The following is a 15,979-nucleotide window of genomic DNA, read 5'->3' on the forward strand; positions in this document are numbered from 1 at the left end:
TTTTTAATACCTTTCCAATTTGACCTAATGTTTTCCAATATGCTGAAAAAAAAAAAATCTTGTCATGCAATGATAAATGACGTGAGCTCAACAAACACAATAATCTTTCTGTATTTACTTACATACAAGTCCTCTGTAGACTATATTTTTTATGTGGCCTTTAGACAAGTGCCTTTTAAATTTGTATTGTAAGAAGAAAACTGAGATATAACTACATAATAACTACCAGCATCAGTAAGTGAGCTGTCTGAAAAAGACACAAGGCATGGATAAATTAAAACTCATCTCAGGCATGGAAGAGCTTTGATTTAATAATGTTATATGAAAATGGACTGTCTTGACTGATAATGTTTTTTTTTCTTTCTTTTCATAGGTGCAAGCACATCCCCGGCAATTACTCCACCTCAAAGTCTGGACTCCTCTACAGAATTAACACTTCATTCATTACATTAAATGATTTAAGATTTGACAGAATTATTAGATATCCAGGTTCACAAGTTAAAGGCACTAGAAGCATATGTTGAGACATGATATATTCATGACTTTTCCATGATTTTTCCAGTTGTTTGGATTACTGGATAAAAATTTAAAATGTTTTTTTTTTTATTATTATTAGAGTTTGCTCTCTTGAAGAGCAATTTCTAGCCAAATATTTATGTATTTTAAAGCAGAGCATAAATAGAAAAAATATATATACTCACTTTAGAAATTTCCATGACCCTTTAGATTGATGATAACTTATTTCCATTACTTTATCAGGCCATGAAAAAGGAAATCCATATTTTTAAATTACCTGATATTTATTGATTTTCCATGACTGTGGGAACCGTGTTGAGAAAGCTGGCTTGGCTCTGTTGTACAAACACCATATCTTAACTCGCTTAAGCTCAGTTTGGGCTTCATACCACTATACTGTTCTCACAAATCTTTTCAGGCTAAATCCGAGGCCCACCTGTCAGAGATGATCTCCTTCCTCTCCAGAGTAATGTTTGTGGTGATGGCCAGGTCCTGTGTGGCCAGTTTTCCTTCTCTGCAACCCTTATTCTCAGTCAATATTCTCTTGCTGCTTCACCTAAGAAAACAAGTATAGTTGGATTGTTACTATCTATGAAGTTCATCTAAATGCCTTTAAATAATTTCTAATGAGGGTCAGAGGCACCAGTTTAAAAAACTAAAACTTCCTCTCTAAACTAAGAGCAGACTGAGTGCCATTCCTCATAACAAAGAATGTTGACAACACTTAAGACACTTATTTTCTTTTTTAAAGGTTCAGAGAGTGAAACTCCTTACAAGCCAGCAACAAACTGACCCATACTGTGCGTTACAGGTCAATGGCCTGATAAGACTGATCAACTCCATGTCTTTAGGCCTAATTGTCATGTCCCTGATGGAGCAACAACAAAATTATTAATCTTTTACTTTCTGCTATACCAGTTTGGCTTATCCAAAAATATACAGTTTGTATGTAGTTTAAGGGAGCTTTCACACTAGCACTTTTGGCGTGCACCTGGGTTGGAATGACGTCAAAGTTCGGTTTGTTTGGATGATGTGATCACTGTTTTCCGAACCTGGGTGCGCACATGGTAACCGCACCCGAGTCTGCTTGAAGAGGTATATATGAACACAGTTGTACCACATCGTGGAAGTGAACCTGCATCTTTGTAGGCTCCCGATTGTAATCATTACGGTATAATGCATTTCTCATACCTGCTTGTGTCCAAACAAACCCCAAATATTCTTCACATCTCTTGCAACACATCCGTGGGCGCACGGCAGACAAACACTAAAATTTAACACCAGGGTCCGAAATGAACACCCACATTTTCTATTTGGTTGGTGAATTTTGCAGTGTTACCCATCAGAGTGCTTTTTCCTTTCTATCAGTTTGTGATAGCTTGTAAAATAATGTAACATGTTCCAGTTTTGTCCTCAACGGGGCTCTGTAGGCCTACAGTCTAGGGATGCACCAATCCAATACCTGGATCAGTATTGGCTCCAATACTGAAGCTTTTAGACGGATCGTGTATCAGTCCAATGAGCCCGATCCAAATCCGATACTGTGTGTTAGTCATGTTCGTTACTGTCAAGCTCCATAAATGACATAAAAGAACCATAAAAACACCATTGCATTTTATTCAAAGCCACTTGAATTCATGCGATAGCTCTGTGAATCACAAACTCACACACAGGCTGGTGATGCACTCGCGACTATTTTTAGCCTTCACAGCGGTGCGCAATATTTGAGTGCTTCTCAAAAACAGTTTCTCAGATGTAGATGCTCAATAGTTCGGTTCACTTTTCATATGCATTTAGAATGGCACCGAAGGTGCATTTTACCAGAATTTGAATAAGAATCGAATTAAACTCCTGTGAACTTGCCTACAAACAGACACATACAGGACTTCCTGGAGAGTTCAGAATGTCAAAATAAAAGCACGAGGGTTTAAGATGTGCACGATTTAAATATATTTCTGTTGTATTTGAAATTACAATTAAAAGTCAATAATATTAATAACAATTTATTATTATTATTATTGTCATCATTAGTATTTGTTTACAATTTATAAGAATATTTAAGTTGAATGGGTTCCAAAAATAACTGTGTGAATGAAAAGTGGACTGATGTCTTACAACTAAATTGAACAAAAGAGATCTGAATCCTTTAAAGTCAAGATGCAAGTTGAAACATAAAAAATAAAAAAAAAACACTGGTTTCTTTCCTACTGAAGACTTGAAGTATTCTGCTGCTACATTAACCAGTATACTAGTTAATAATAAAGTGTTTCTTAATAAGCTATACCTTTATATTGAAATAATGTGTAGTTAGAGGTTTGTGTTTCTTTACATATTAAAGAGTACTCCCAATTAGTTCCACACAATAATGTAAAGATATTCTAAACTGATTATGCAAAAAAACAACACTGGTATCAGCTTGGGCTAGGTATCGGCCGATACTGAGATTTCCGATATCCGAATCGGAAGAGACAAAATGGTATTGGTGCATCCCTAGTACAGTCAGTATGATCGCAGGTGTTTATATAGAATGGCTCTTATTAGCTAGCCCCACTGCTCATCTATGAGACAGTTAGCAGTAAATCTAGAAGCAAGATGAAGGCACTGTTCAGGAGCATTCATGCCATCGAGATGAAGGGAAGACCTTGGATTTCCAGTGGATGTGCAAGTACGTTTTAATAACCCACGACCATAGTTTAAAAAAGTTTAAAAAAAGGTGCTCAACCAATTGAACAGGTGCAACCAAAAATCAAAATGCCATACGGAGGTGCATCACTCACTCTAAGCGAAATTTGAGCATAAACAAACTTTTTATAACTTGCATGACATTTCGGCCCCCCTCAGGGCTGTTCATTAATATGGATTGAGGTCTGGGGGGGGGCCTGACAAGAGTATTCTTCAGTTTTTTTCCTCTACGAAATGCCATAGTCGGAGAGACCTCAAAAGTTTTAGCTATAACTGGATCCGATTTTAGAATATGCCAATGTTTGTGTATAATACTTCAAAGGTCTGGACATCGGGGAGTATAAAGTAGGTGATAATGAATTTAACTAGAGGGCTCTTTGTAGAAACTCTAGTTGATCTTGAGGTGCTTAGCAACTAACCCACGACCACACATACAAATTCTCTGGTAATGACTGAATTATAATACAAAAACCAAATTATTTTCATGAAGTTCGGTTTCATTAACTGTTCTTGAACGTGCATTTTTCTAGTGATGCGGACAGAAAATCGGACTAAAATGCTCAGTGTTTCCTGTATTACTATTAAGCGCCACATCAACACTCACTGCTTCTGTATCTACAGTGTGAGACATATAGCACTACCAGTGTAGACTGATTCACAAAAAAATGACTCTTTTGAGCTGGTTCTTTTGAATCTACAGTATGGGACATAACAAGAGACAGTGTAGTCTGTTTACCATTTAGGGTGTGTTCACACTTGTAGTTTGGTTCTCTTGGTCCGGACCAAAAAAGAAAATGATACATTTAGTCCTGGTTCGCTTAGCGTTCACACTGGCATTTTTAACACCAAACCTAACGATACAAAACCAAAGGCATCAGGAAAAAGTCACAACCTGATTGGACAGCTTTTATGACATATATTTTTTTACGGAACTAGCCGATCATCCAAAACAATGCTGGCTGCTGGGCTAAATGCGCTCGTTATATTTATATATGGTGGTATTTTTACCAGCTGAGAACAAACGAAGAGCTAATAAAATGTGTAAAGGAGTCAAAACAGCGCCAGGAATTCCTCCGTTGCACACACAAATGAAGATATGCTGCAAGGACGGCTGATGGCGGTTCCGACGCCTGTACCAAACTGTAATGGGCAACATAGCTCCTATGATGAGAAGAACCAGGTATGCTTGAGGTCAGTATTAGGCAAATTACTTCCTGTTTTTGGTCCGTTTAGATGTCTTTGGTCCATGTTGCGTTCATATATCAATCGAACCGCACCAGAGTTCGTTTGAAAGCGGACCGAGACCCACTATTCTGGCGCTCTCGGTCCGCTTGTTTGGTGCGCACCAAGGTTCGGATGGCAGCGTTCACACTTGTTCAAATGAAATGCACTAACAGAGCAATCGCACCAGAGTTCATTTTAATCTAACCAAACCTGCCAAGTGTGAACACACCCTTAGTGAACCAACAATTACAGCACTACCAGATATTGTCAGATTCCTAAATAAATGACTCTATGCACCAGCTCTTTTTAGTGAGTCAAAAAGACTTAACAATCAGTTGGAGCTGAATTAATTAACTGACTCACTCCAAATGAATCAAGAACTATTACTGTATTATGTGTACTTAAGCCTCAAGAGACTCATGAGAGTTCCTTACTTGTCATTTATATGACAACATGTATTTTAAAGTACAAATTTAGTTCCGCTGTAATAAGTGAATAATCTGAAAAAGTATTCTAAATGGACTATCTGGCAATTCAATATTTTATAAATACTGTTATTTAAAATAGCAGTTCCCTTTTAAACATGTCTGTTTGTCTCTCGTGTCTGTAAAATGCACTTGTAAAATGCAATTAAAAAATACAAATTAATCAATTTAATAATTTAAATCTGACTGACTGTTTTTTTTTTTTTATCTACCAACCACCTTGGCTGGTGGGCTAAAAAGTTTCAGAAGCTGTTTATCACATCACAATCATTGCATCCATGACAGACAAACACAAAAAGTTCAGTGCATGGCAAGGTTTTGGTAGTAAATTCAAAGAGACAAACTAACACTTCACCCAACACAGTGAAGCTGACGTCTTCTTGAGAACTGAGAATCTACAGTCTTCAAAACTAAGTATGGGCTGCTTGAATTCAATCATTTCTCAGCATGCAAATAAATCAACTTTAACAATCCAAGCTTCTTCACCATTTGTTATGATTTATTCTGCATCTCAATATTATGGTCTGCGCAGTAATGCAGTCTCTTACACCTCCAAAAAGCTGGGTCAAGGCTGCAAAAGTAGGGCAGAATATTGGCAACATGAGACTGCTAAACAGAGACTGACTGCAAAAAGTTGGATGCATTCCTACTTGAAGAAAACAAACTCTCAAATAGATTGTTTTCTTTTTTGGATTTCTTTAAGGTGGTTTAAGTCAGAGGAAATCAGGTAACAAATTATTTAACACAAATCTACAATGCTGCAACACATCTATGCAAGATCCCAGCTGTTTTCACTGCCTCTAAAACTTATTCAGAAACTCAGCCATGACTATCACGCCCCAAGATATATTACGATCATTTACGAGTATGATCATACGATGTATGATATAAATGTGATCCTGCAAAGTTTTGCACCATGACTTGTTGCACTCTATGCAGCTGTCTAGTTAGAAAACAAAGCGGCTAGGATAATATACGACCTTTAACTGAAACTGAGTTGTAGCACACATCAGTTCTGACTCCCTCTTCCAGGACATGAACATCTATCTAATATCTAATAGCTTTAGTAGTGATGACTAATAAACAGCCTGGCTCCAGTGTGAGGCCAGATTCCATCACAAAGAGGCTTTGCTTTCAGTAGAGTCATGACCACCACTGACAGAGAAAACAGAGCCTGCATGGGAGCCAGCCCACGGCTGTGACATCAGCGACTGTCGGCTTAGTCACCGACAGCATGAGCTACGAGGCAGAGGCAGCAGCAACCACCTCCTCAAAGACGTCAGCTCCATGAACGCAGGCAGCCATTTTGAATCCAGCCAGTCACCTGGCATAAACACATTTTGTAGGAAAGCTAGTCCAACAGAGTTGAGGTCTTGCTTTTTAATTCTTTCAATTTGTGTCATTACTTCGTAACAGTTACCCCAGTCGTGAATCCATGAATAAACCTTTGTAATGCAAGTTTTTCTACTATGAACCAAAATTCAAAGGCGCACGCTACAGGTTGCCAAGTATATATTTGCCAGGTTTAGCAAGAATTTTTAGTTGTTTAACAATGGCATGAATCCAGAATAAACTTCACTGTAACTGTATCTAAATGCCCTTCAATGAGCACAGTGGGATAATACTCCTTTAAACACATGAGAAAAGCTAACTCCTTTTGATGTGTACAGCATCATATTTAAAATATTCTGTTTAGTTCTAACTAAGACTTTCTAAAAATCAGTAAAGCCCTTTTTAATACACATAATGAACTGAGGTTCTGCTTAATCATCAGGCAAAAAAAAAAAAAAAAACTATTTAGGATCGGGGCAATTTTATTGCTTTGAATAGGCACAACATATGTATTTTATTCTCTTTTGGCCATATGCTGTAACCTAACAAATAAAACTCAAGATTACATTGTGTGTAGGGCTGTTATTTCCTTTGACATTATAACTGCAATTATTAATTTCGATCAACAGAATTTACATTAAAATACTTATTTTGTGTGGGGCAGCTGCATGCCATATTCTTTATGTAGGCTATGCATTAAAAACAACTTGAGAACTATGTACCTGAATTGCTTTAATATTTTAATTGCACGTAAAACAAAAAGTGTTATTCACATTTTGAATAAATTGTACACAGTATAATTTAGATAGTGAGCATTACTGATATGCTTTAGACTAATTTAAATGTCAGATTTGCCTCTGCATTCATGCACACAACGGCCCCAAAAATGTTGCAAGTATAACATTTTGCCAATGGGAGTACACCTAAATGGAATGCTGTAATTGACACTTTTCATGATTAGATAATTGCAACAGCTGTACTTGTAATTTCCATTATTTTTTTTTTATTAATTGTGCAGCCCTAATTGTGTGCACATGATATGATGTGGGTAAGAACCCAAATAACTGTATATTACTCTAAATAATGTGAGATTCTAAGGAGGGAGAAACATAATTAGCTAAAAATAACCATTTAAAGGGATAGTTCACTCAAAAATGACAATTCTGTCAACATTTACTCACCCTAATGTTGTTCCAAACCCGTACGACTTTCTTTCTTGAGATGTTATGCAGAATTACAGCCCCAGTCACCATTAATTTTGTTCATTGAAATAAAATGCAATCAAAGTGAATGGTGACTGAGACTAAGATAATGCCTAACATCTACTTTCGCATTCCACGGAGGCAATAAAATCATATGGGTTTTTAACAACATGAGGGTTGAAACAGAACTTTCATTTTTGGGTAAACTATCCATTTATGGAATGCAAAATAGCATAAAGTTTGATCTCATGATGTTTTAGGAGGCCCATTTAAATTGCCGCATTATCTAAAAATAGAGATGCCCTTGTCACGTGTATTCAACTTTATTCAAACTCAAGAAAACCTTGTGCTTCTGCACATTTTTCAATCAACCATCAACGCTCATTGGGGAAATATTCTGAAACTGATTTGCCAATAACATCAGACTACCTGGGGGAAAAAAGGAAAGCAATGTTGGTCACACGTGAAAATCCCAGGATATCTGATGGTTATGAAAATCGTGCCTGCACACATAGCCTACTTTGTGACAGCATTTGGTGTTTGAGGAATGATGGAGAATTACATCCTCAAGGAATGTTCTGGTTTAATACAAGTTAAACTCAATCGACAGCATTTGTGGCATAACTTAATAATAGACTTGTCCTTTGTTTATAAAAAAAAAGAAAACATGCCGATTACAGTAAGGCACTTACAATGGAAGTAAATGGGCCCAGTCCATAAACATTAAAATACACACCGTTTAAAAGTATAGCCACAAGATATAAACATTGTTTTATCATTATTTTAGCATGACAAAAACACTTACTAACCTTATTTGTGTAAAGTCATATCCAATAATTACCATTTTGTTGCCATGGCGACAGCATAACACTAGTAAACCCTATAATCTGGTAAAGGGCGTAACACCAGTAACTCCCTGATTTTATCACACTAAAATTCTGTTAACACATAAAGAGTTTACATCTTGTGGCTATACTTTTGACACAATGTGTATTGTAATGTTCATGGACTGGCCCCATTCACTTCCATTGCAAGTCCATACCGCGATTTTTGAGGGAGGAGTCAAAATTATTTTTTCTGCCACAAATTTTGCCACTTGAGCCTAACTTGTATTGAACCTGAAACATTTCTTTAAAATGCAGAGTAGACACTGACACACATAGTGCACGCTGTTAGTTTGACACACCTGAGGTGTCTTAAGAAAATTACCGCTCAGCCACGTTTGATCGAGATGTTGGTTCACGATATTACAACCGCATATTACATTAAGAATTTTAACAACTGTAATCGATAAATCGTATGACTTTCGGAAATGCATCTGTCATATTACACGATATGTGGTCTAGTCCTAAAAGCATGCTACCAGTTTTAATAGCGCGGATGCGACAATTTTAGAAACTATCACAGATGTGAACACAGTGCTGCAATGTGGCTGGCGGTTGATGCGTGTGCCATGCAGTAAGCTCGTGGAAGGCGTCACCACTGCCTACATCATACGACGCCAACCCGAAATCAAAGTAGATGCATGCCATGCTCACTTCATACGAGTACATGAATTAATCATTCTAAGTTAGAATTACAATTACAAACGATGCGTACACTGTAAAATATGGCTCAAATGAAACAAAACAGAGTCTAATAAAAAAAAAAAATGAAAAAAAAAAAAAAAATCACTTGGACCGACGTAACGCCATGTCGACATTGGTAGCCATATTTTGCTGGTTATTTCGACATCAGAGAAGTAGACATGTTCTCGCGCCAATTCCCCCTTAACTTTACCGATTCTATGAAACTTTCCGCGAGACACACTAAATCACATCAGTGGAAACTTAAAACTATTGTTATCGGGTCAGGTCGTTGAGGTTATTCAGGTGCTCACTTTCTACAATATGGCTTGGACAAACAAAGTTCAGTGGTCCAGCTGGAAAAAAAAAAAAAAAAGATTCACCTCAGAAGCAGTTTATAGCATGTGTCGGTAAACTTGCTGTGTGTGTATTCAAACGCGTCTGTAACTTTGAGGTTTGTTTGCTAATCGAGAACATTTTAAATTCAGCCATTCTTACCTGCCTACCACCAACGGAAAAGCCTGTGATGCGATGTTATTGACAGCAAGACTCCAAAATCGCGTACTTTTCCACGTGTGCCGCCAAAAGAAGCGTACGATTGTACAGATTCGAACCGAATCCTATAGACAACAGCCGCAAAAAAATTGGCGATCACTGGGGGATCTACGCCAAAACCCACATGATCTACTACGTCAGCAGACGTATTTGCATACGATACAAGACGCCGTTCCATCCTGACTTCACAATTGAAATCCTAAATGTAAAAAGTTTAAAATAAGTGCCGACGGCAAGCAATGGCTTCGAGTGCAAGAGCAGTAGTTCACTTCACCCCCGTGCTTGCTTTTTTGAGATGATTAAACCACTGTTGTTTTGACGTCCCCTGCGTTAGTTTGGATCAGAGGTCATTGAATATTAAGCACTCTGTGTAGAAAACCAACGGCTGAACGGATCTCTCGTTTCTCTTCTCGCTTTCTCCCCTCCCATCATCGCCACTGTCCCCCATCTCTCTCCCTCCCTTTCATGATCATCCCCTCCCACCTTTTGCCTGTAGCCTTGCTGTGGTTGTGCTTGAAAACAAACAGGCTAACTCGTAAGTGTAAGTGCCAACTGTAAGTGGAAAGGGGGTGGAAACTCGTGCAAAAACATGACTTGGTTATTGACATCTTTTAAGTACCTAGTAGACGTTTCCTTACCAAACATTGTATGTGACAGTTAGCTATAGGGATACAAGTCAAGTGCTAAAACAAAAGAGTAATAGTTACTGTTTCTTGGCACAAGTTTCTATTATTTCTTGTCAGACGAATTATTGTCCTTTAGAGACCTGCGCATGCAGCAGTGGGTTCTGATGACTACTGCTGCAGAATCTCATGAAATATTCATATATCAGGGCCGATGCGCCAGTGGTTGGAAATATTTACATACAAATAAGCAGCTAATGAATTATTAATGACCATTATCTTGAGCTTTGTTTTTAGTCGTTCATTTGAACTTTTCTGCACACGTTTTATTCATCACTAAGGTTGCACACCTGCACATTTGTTTTTGCTCGATGTATTTAACGCCATCTACAGGATATGAAATGTATGTTTAATCTGATGATGATTTTGTGTTTTGTTTTTGGTCCTTCCTGCCAGCAGAATGACAAACTATCAACAGGTTAAAATTAGTTAGATTTGTCATGGAGAACGCTCTAATATGGCATTTGTCGAAATTTATGTCACATCGTAGTTTTGTATGATGAATTTGTTCTGTGTATGGATCATTAATTCATGATTAATTAATGACTTGTTTGTATATTAATAACATAATTTGTGTATTATTGACACCACAAAGGGTTGTCTGCTAGTAGGGTACAATGGGGCTAAAGGCACACCTTAAGGAAAATTGGCATTTTTCTGGTAACATTGTGTATCAAGATGGATAAAAATAAAAGTATTTTTAGTAATTAATAATGTAACATAATTTGTTTGAACATAAATAATAACGGAAGGTTGTTTTGATTAAAACATTATTTTGTTTTATTTTTTTCAACAAGGGGGCCTTTTACCCCACACTTGGTGTACAAGGCACCCAGTGGGGTTAAAGTGATATCATGTAAATATTGGGACAATAGTTATAGGGCAAACTTTGTCAACTTAGGAGACAGCAAGATGCTTTTTTGAGTAATGAATTAAGATAATGTTTATTCAAAATAACTACTTCAGAAAATTGTTAGCCATTTTCTGTTCATTTCAATTACATTTGGCATTTCATAACATCTAAAGTATTCTATAAACAAACTAATCTCCACTGTGATTGGATCAGTCAATGTGAGCACACTTTGAACATTTTTCATAACAAATCTATCCCCCCCACTTAAGAAAAATTATGTGTTTTATGGGGGCCTTTATCCTCTGCAGCAGGGGGGCTTTTTACCCCAAATACCATCCTTTCACTTATTGGACAGTTTTTAAAAAACATATGTAATAACCTTAAACTGAAAATGATGAATAAATATTTTGGCTCAAAATAAATGTGATCATTTCAGGGATTCTCATTAGCTTCATAAATTTCCAAGCAGGGACTAAAAACGAAATGCTTTTCACTTCAGTTTGTTATGAGCAAAAACTGTATCTTTTCATTCCGGTTCAAAAGTTCTACAGACACCTTCCAAAATGGTTTAGAATGACAGTACTCTGCACTAAGGGGTGGGTGAAATATTAATTGCAGTGTTGCCAGATTTCACAAGAGAAGCAAGCAATCTGGTCTGGAAAAACAAGTTCAAAATAAGCCATTTGCCTCAAAATAAACAACAAATTAGCAATTTATCACAATATAAATCGTAACAAGGATACAGTTAATTAACAGTTAAGTACATTTTTAATTAAAGATCTGCTTCCGAGTCAAAACCCGGTTGCATCAAATCTGTATTAATGCATCAAATGAAACAATAATTCAGTGAAGACTTGGAAACAACTGAGAAGAGTACTTTTTACATGTTTTCCTTGTATCTGAATTAGCCATGCATGCACAGTATATGTAGTAATTAAACATAGTTGTGAAGAAGGTCTTCATTTACAGAATACGTCATACACAACGAGCAATTAGGCAAAGAAATGTGTGATGCAGCAGTTTCCTTCACTACATGAAGTGGTGTAGTTCTAAAAATATACTACGATAAACCCTTTGGCCATAAGTTTCATGAAAAAATTATCAGAACAAAATGACCCAGTTATAATCGGTTTCCAGCATTTAAAAATAACGTTTTCACTCCAGAACAATTGAAAATTACTTTGTTCCAGTTTTTGGTTACATTCTGCTAAAACTTTTGTTCATTTTCGGTTTTCGTTCCTTGTTTGCAAGATTTTAAAAATGATTAAATATAACATAAAATTAACTCAAAATCAGTATTTAGACATTACATGTGATGATCTCATGGATCAGGAATATTTTGCACTGTATAGTGACAAACAGGTGTTAAGGACAGTGCTGTGGTAGGTTTTGTCGCTATTTAGTGTTTTGGGAGAAAATAAATGTGCCTTTTACCCCTGGGGGCCTTTAGACCCATTGAACCCTATAATAAAAATACATAAATTTTTTTGTATGTTAACTTTTAAGATGATTGTAGTCAGTGACAGTTATCATCATAACAAAAGATTAAATCAGTCATACATTAATTATACTGAATAAAACAGTAAACAAAGTGTTCAGTAGAGGTATATGCACATAATGTTATTGTTAATTAGTGTTAGGGTGTGGGTTATTTAAAAGTGAAACAAGTTTTCATTCATTGTGGAAAAAAATACACACAGGTAAACTTGGCCTTTATTAATGAATATTGACTTGGTGGGCTAGGCAAAGTCCTGTCTCCCTGGAGACAAACTGATTTAGAGCAGACTTTGCCCTGCACAAATCATAATAGGAAGCAAACTGGTGCCAGACTAAAAGGTAAGTGGCTGTTCGAATATGAATCATACTGAACTATATCATTATGTCTTATTTGTTGAGTGTAAACATAAAAAATTAATTTAGGTAAAACCTAAATTAATTTTAGATCCTGATTAGGCCTATATGGCATTACCAATCAAGAATAAAATACTGTCAGTGTAATAGCATTTGTCGGTGTGAATTACGTCTCTCATGAGATCAGTGATTATAATATCAGTGGTTTACTATACTCTCAATCCTCTAAATTCACAAACTGTGTCTAGATCTTTATCACTGTTAAAAGAGAAAAAATGAGCAATGAGCAGTCTCCCCCTCCATACAACCCCTATTACCCTCCGCAACATCCTAATGAAATGCAAGGAAAAGTTGGGGAGGCAGTCATTTGCGTTGATGATCCTGTCAATATGGGGATTCCTGAAGGTGCTCCCCCAGAGTACACCCTGGGCTTTGAGAATGACAACTGCTTTTCAGATGCAGCAATAAGACGAGGTCAGTTGTGCACTTTTTAATTTGACCTCAATCACTTGGTAATATCATCACAGTATAAAAGAATGTTTGTGTTAAAACGTGTTTATTTCAAACCTGTGCTCTAGTTGTGTAATTTTGTGTAGTTTATGTAAAATATATATATATATATATATATATATATATATATATATATATATATATATATATATATATATATATTTTTTTTTTTTTTTTTTTTTTTTTTTTAAAGCAATGCAATAATTGAACAGCTGTAAAATTATTACAACTGTTTGTGAAAAAACTGCTTGTATCTGTAATTTTTGCATGGAATATTAGATGTAGAAAATATGTAGAATTTAATTGTGATGGTTTCAGTTACTAGTACATCAGCCTATAAAAATAGGTGTTTCATCAATGTGTTATATAGCTATCAGTTATTTTCCACAGTAAATAATGGGAAATATTATGTACATTACATAGGATATTACTATACAAATGTATTTGACTGAATCTAGACTGGTCAGTGATAAAAATGTGAATGCGCTTTGTCCAGGTTTCATAAGAAAAGTGTACTTGACACTTATGGTTCAACTGTTAATAACAGTTGGAATCATCTGTGCTTTTCTGTATTGGTGAGTAGACTGCTATTTATGTTACCACACCTACTACATTTCTAAAAAATAAAAAAAGACAGATAATGTAGTGTACTAAAGTGTTACGTCAACTTCATTGTCTTGAGCACCTCTTCTTTATGACTAAGAACAAATGACTTGTATGTTTTTATGCACCCCAACATGTCTTTATTTTAAATAAGTAAATGATTCTTACTACCATTATTGACATATTTGCCTTTTTTTATAGGGAGACACTTAGGAACTGGGTAATAGACGCATACTGGTTTACCTACACTATGATGTGAGCATTCAAATATCCTTCTCTTTTGTAGAGTATGTAGAGTATTCTGTGTCCAACAGATTCCATACATAATGTTAAACAAAGCCTCATGATCTCTTTGTGTTTGCTTAAAATTCACAAGGGGTGTAACGCTGGCTCTAATCCTTGTGCTCTCCTGTTGTGGTGACATCCGTCGGAAGGTTCCCTTGAACTTCATCTTCCTAGGGCTGTTTGTAAGTAAAGTAGAAAGCCACTGTAGTATTGAAATGCAGTGAGCCATTGTAACAATTTTGTAATTGCTAACTGCTCTTTTCCAACATAGACAATTGCAGAGGGATTTCTCCTTGGATCAATAACAGTGTGAGTGAAAAGCATCATTCCAACAGATAAATTGAGTGCACTTCCTTTATAACTTTATTCACTACAGCAAGCGTTAGAGTTTTGCTTGTGTAAAAGTGTAAAAAACTGTCATTGCTATCCAGGTACTATTCAGCAGAGGCAGTCCTGTGGGCAGTGGGTGCAACTGCTTTGGTTTCCCTTGCGATGAGTTTGTTTTCATTGCAGTCTAAAGTAAGTACATCTGTGTACATCAGTGACACCTGACCTTATATATTAATGAACAGAACTGCTGTCTGCAAAATGTGAATTTTTTTGGTTATAATTTGCTGGGTTCCAAGTACACAAATATGTCTTTGCTTGTTTTAGTGGGACTTCACACCTGCTTCTGGTTGTATGTGGGCAATATGCTGGACACTGTTTTCTTTTGGGTTGCTTTGTGCAATTTTGAGATCACAGGTAAATCATGTTGCCAACTCATATTTCCTCTATTTATCAAAATTGATCACTTGTTTATATTCATTCATGTTCACCTTTATTTTCCAAAGTATGTGTACATTGTTTACGCATCGCTGGGAACATTGGTCTTCTCTATGGTAAGTGCAATTCTTGACCATTACTTGCTTAGTCATGCTTTGTTCTGTGAAGCTTTGCCGAAACCACAAATCCTTATTTAAGAGGACCTAAAATAGGTATCACAAGTTAGTGGCATCATTATGTCATCTGTGCTTTCACTGACCTACTGTCTCTCTTCCATTCTCTATTTGTAGTACCTGGTGTTCGACACGCAGCTCATACTGGGTGGAAAACACAAATACAGCATCAGCCCAGAGGAGTACATCTTTGCTGCTCTGAACTTGTACCTTGATATTATCACAATTTTCTTAATGTTACTTCAACTAATTAGACTTTGTAGTTGATGTGGTTTATGAATTTAAAGAGGGCACTTAATGATTCAATCACCACTCTCACTATGGCCTACGTGGCTTGAGATATGGTTACTTTTTTTGTAAACATGACTCCATCATGACTGTAATATGTTGTCTTAAACTTTTATAAATTCAGTCGTAACACTGAAATTTTTAAGCTACATTTATTAAAGAGTATCTACTGTCATGTGTTGGCTATCATTTTGTGTATGCATACATGCATACATCTTACAGTACATTAATTTGCTTGAAACACAACGTCATGTTTGTGATAAGCGGAGTAATAAAATAGCTCATTGGACCTTCCCTGAACTCAGGTCTGTTTATATATGAATAAAGGTTTATTCATTTATAAATGAATTGATTTTTCTTAATGGAGTGCAAATAGTGAGGGGCCTGGGTAGCTCAGCCAGCAAAGA

The 15,979-nt window shown here is 36.3% G+C and overlaps 2 protein-coding genes across 5 annotated transcripts in view; one reads left to right on the forward strand and one right to left on the reverse strand.

The window, feature by feature from the left end:
• The window catches only part of zhx2a (zinc fingers and homeoboxes 2a), a 20,173-nt gene extending 10,271 nt beyond the window's left edge, over positions 1 to 9,902 (reverse strand). The window contains exons 1-2 of one of the 4 annotated variants that reach the window (XM_051720519.1): positions 9,505 to 9,902; positions 953 to 1,072 (exon numbers count right to left, since the gene is read on the reverse strand). The gene's annotated coding sequence lies outside the window, so the exon portion shown is untranslated. The other 3 variants (XM_051720515.1, XM_051720517.1, XM_051720518.1) reach the window with 3 other exon arrangements.
• Positions 9,903 to 12,859: 2,957 nt separating this feature from the next.
• zgc:110410 (uncharacterized protein LOC553618 homolog) lies at positions 12,860 to 15,864 on the forward strand. The gene is made up of 10 exons (XM_051721133.1): positions 12,860 to 12,933; positions 13,197 to 13,422; positions 13,955 to 14,033; positions 14,263 to 14,316; positions 14,438 to 14,528; positions 14,618 to 14,655; positions 14,778 to 14,865; positions 15,001 to 15,090; positions 15,180 to 15,227; positions 15,402 to 15,864. The coding sequence occupies exons 2-10, from the start codon at positions 13,224 to 13,226 to the stop codon at positions 15,549 to 15,551; spliced, it is 837 nt and encodes a 278-aa protein (XP_051577093.1). The 5' UTR covers positions 12,860 to 12,933; positions 13,197 to 13,223; the 3' UTR covers positions 15,552 to 15,864.
• Positions 15,865 to 15,979: the final 115 nt, after the last annotated feature.

This window comes from Myxocyprinus asiaticus, chromosome 16 (assembly GCF_019703515.2).
Source record: "Myxocyprinus asiaticus isolate MX2 ecotype Aquarium Trade chromosome 16, UBuf_Myxa_2, whole genome shotgun sequence".
Classification (NCBI taxonomy): Eukaryota; Metazoa; Chordata; class Actinopteri; order Cypriniformes; family Catostomidae; genus Myxocyprinus; species Myxocyprinus asiaticus.